Source organism: Ctenocephalides felis, unplaced genomic scaffold (assembly GCF_003426905.1).
Source record: "Ctenocephalides felis isolate EL2017-DRISC unplaced genomic scaffold, ASM342690v1 CF-g0.4_SCAFFOLD_01492, whole genome shotgun sequence".
NCBI lineage: Eukaryota > Metazoa > Arthropoda > Insecta > Siphonaptera > Pulicidae > Ctenocephalides > Ctenocephalides felis.
The window spans coordinates 17,618,853-17,621,643 of NW_020537646.1; the positions used below are offsets into that span (position 1 = coordinate 17,618,853).

The following is a 2,791-nucleotide window of genomic DNA, read 5'->3' on the forward strand; positions in this document are numbered from 1 at the left end:
GCTAATTGATCCTGTTCACGAGCTAAAAACTCAGCTGCAGGATCCACTTCTGGGGGATTGTCGAAATTATCACCAAAAGCGTCCATTGCTATTATTTGTTTGATATTTAAATAATTTGTACAATCGATGAGCTACAATGATGACGGGTAATCTGACAGTGACAGCTCACTCCATAGGTAAGCACAGGCTAAAGACCAAGAGGGGAAAAATTGACAAGTGGCGACACACAAGGGAGAGTAGCGAAGTTAGTTAATATATTTTTAAATTTATTTATGATTACACACTGACTGACTGATTTTATTTTATTTGTTATTAGTAATTTTATAAAATTATTTATTTTCTTATAATAAGAAGAAATTAAACAATATTCCATTTCAAATTATTATTATTTTATTTTATTTTTTAAAATCGGTTTGTTTCAGCAATGTTCACCCGACAGTGCAGCCAACAAACAGAAATTTGACATTAATATTTTTCTTTTTAGTTGCAGACTTTGTTGTTTCACACGTGCTTTAATCTGTGACAAAAACATAAATTATATTAGCAATATTTATAGTATTTAATTATATAATTATAATATTGCAAAATGCAGCACGATGATGTAAATAATATATATAATATTCTATTAATGCATAATGTTTATATAGCAGTTTTAATTTATAACCTCAATCTTTGTTTTAGGTGGTTTGGAGTATAATAAATAAATCTTTTTGTTCACATAAAGTAAAGTAAGTAGTTATATTAATTAACGTGAACTTATATTGTAAATTATTACTTAATACTTAAAACCATTATAATTTCAGTACAAAAACACAAAGAATTCTGTCGACATGAATATAATTTAACTGGTCTTTGCAATAGATCTTCGTGCCCTTTAGCAAACAGTCAGTATGCTACCGTAAGAGAAGAAAATGGTGTAATACATTTATATATGAAAACTGCAGAAAGGTATTATTTTTCTATTATACCAAACTTTTATTATTCATTTTATGAACGACTTAACATACATTTTTCTATTACAGGGTTGCCTTTCCAAATAAATCATGGGAGAAAGTTAAGTTATCTAGAAATTTTGAAAAGGCTATTCACCAAATTAATGAAAACTTACTGTATTGGCCAGGTTTTATTAAATCAAAATGCAAACAGAGGTTTGTTAAAATAACACAATACTTAATTCGAATGAGAAAATTGAAACTACGAAGACAGTAAGTAATCTGTGGTGAATATAATATGCTCATTCTTGCATGTATTTAATAGTTATTTATTTTAGAAAATTGATTGTACCACTTCAACGTAAAATTGAACGACGAGAGAGAAGACGTGAAGAAAAAGCTTTGGTGGCTGCTAAAATTGATAATGCTATTGAAAAACAATTGTTGGATAGACTTAAAAAGGGAACAGTGAGTGCACTTTTATTTATTGCAAACTCCTAATAAGTCTTATTACTGTAATCTTATAAATGCAATCAATCGATCATTTCTTTCTTTCAGTACGAAGATATATATAATTTCCCTCAATTAGTATTTGACAAAGCGCTCACTGCTGAAGAAATATCAGGAGATGAAACCGAGGAAGAAGAGGAACCTGAAGTAGAAAAAGAGATTGAAGTAGATCAAGATGTTCGAAAAGAACTTGAAATGGATGATGATGAAGAGTTTGTAGAAGCAAACACTGATGATGAAAGTGATGATGATGAAGTGCAAGATATGAGTGAAGATGAGGTAAATATATTAACCACATTATTACTATTATCGTTTAAACAATTCAGTTTATGATCATGATTTCTAATGAATTTGCTGCATTCAACTGCATTAGTAAAGATTTTTTTATCCAATTATTATAAAATGATACCCAACAATGGTCATACATATAAAGATATTCTAAAATTAATTTTTTTATTTACAGGAAAGTGATTCAGGGAACAGAGAGTCTGTAGAATTAGATAGTAGTTTCGAATCTGAAACATCTGATATAGAGGTTTGTGAGATAACTATATAATAATTCATCATATATCAATATTCCATTTAACTAACATGTATATATTTTCAGGATGCTAAATTGCCAGGCCCATTCAAACCGAAGAAAATTGATAATAGTTCTAAGTTACGTAAGGTGAAATCGAGCAAAGTATTACGTAAACCTAGAGTTGAAATTGAATATGAAATGGAATATGAAAATGATAAACGAAATAGGGCTGTTGAATAAATTAATATTGTACATTATTGAGTTTGTTTTATTGGTTGAGTTTATATTCTTTTCCTATAGAATTCGTACCTTATCCAAATTGATATTTGTGTGCGGTAATAATGTAGTCATGACTTACGTTTTAATTATCTAACATTGAATAATCAGATGATTTCAATGAAAATTTAATAATTTTATGTAATTATGCTTTAATTAAGTAGTCATTACAATTTTTTTTATGAACATATAAAAGTGATTAAAAACTATCTCAGAGTATAGCATCTTATATAAATAAACGCGGCGCTCTGAAAATATTTTGATATCCAATTTTGTTTGTATTTTTTTGAATCAAAATAAATCAAATGGCGCAAAAATCATTTAGTATGTCTGCATAAATTTAATAGCGTATTTCTTCGTGAAATTTTATATTTTATAATAATATATTTTTGAGCAATTGAGATGGAAGAATTTTGGTTTCAATTATAATGATAATTGTTTCTATTTTTTGTTATTTTAAATAAGATACGATCGTTAATTAACAATCGATGTTTACAACGGTTAACTACGGTCGTGTTCGAATATAAATATCAACATCTCTTCGGGCGAC

The 2,791-nt window shown here is 27.9% G+C and overlaps 1 protein-coding gene across 1 annotated transcript; it reads left to right on the forward strand.

Annotated features, from left to right (window-relative positions):
• Nucleotides 1-586: 586 nt before the first annotated feature.
• LOC113370942 (protein MAK16 homolog) lies at nt 587-2,205 on the forward strand. Its single transcript, XM_026611610.1, is given in 9 exon segments — nt 587-601; nt 682-728; nt 804-819; nt 821-948; nt 1,023-1,205; nt 1,271-1,400; nt 1,491-1,721; nt 1,906-1,977; nt 2,050-2,205. Coding segments are annotated over 9 exon segments (978 nt in total).
• Nucleotides 2,206-2,791: the final 586 nt, after the last annotated feature.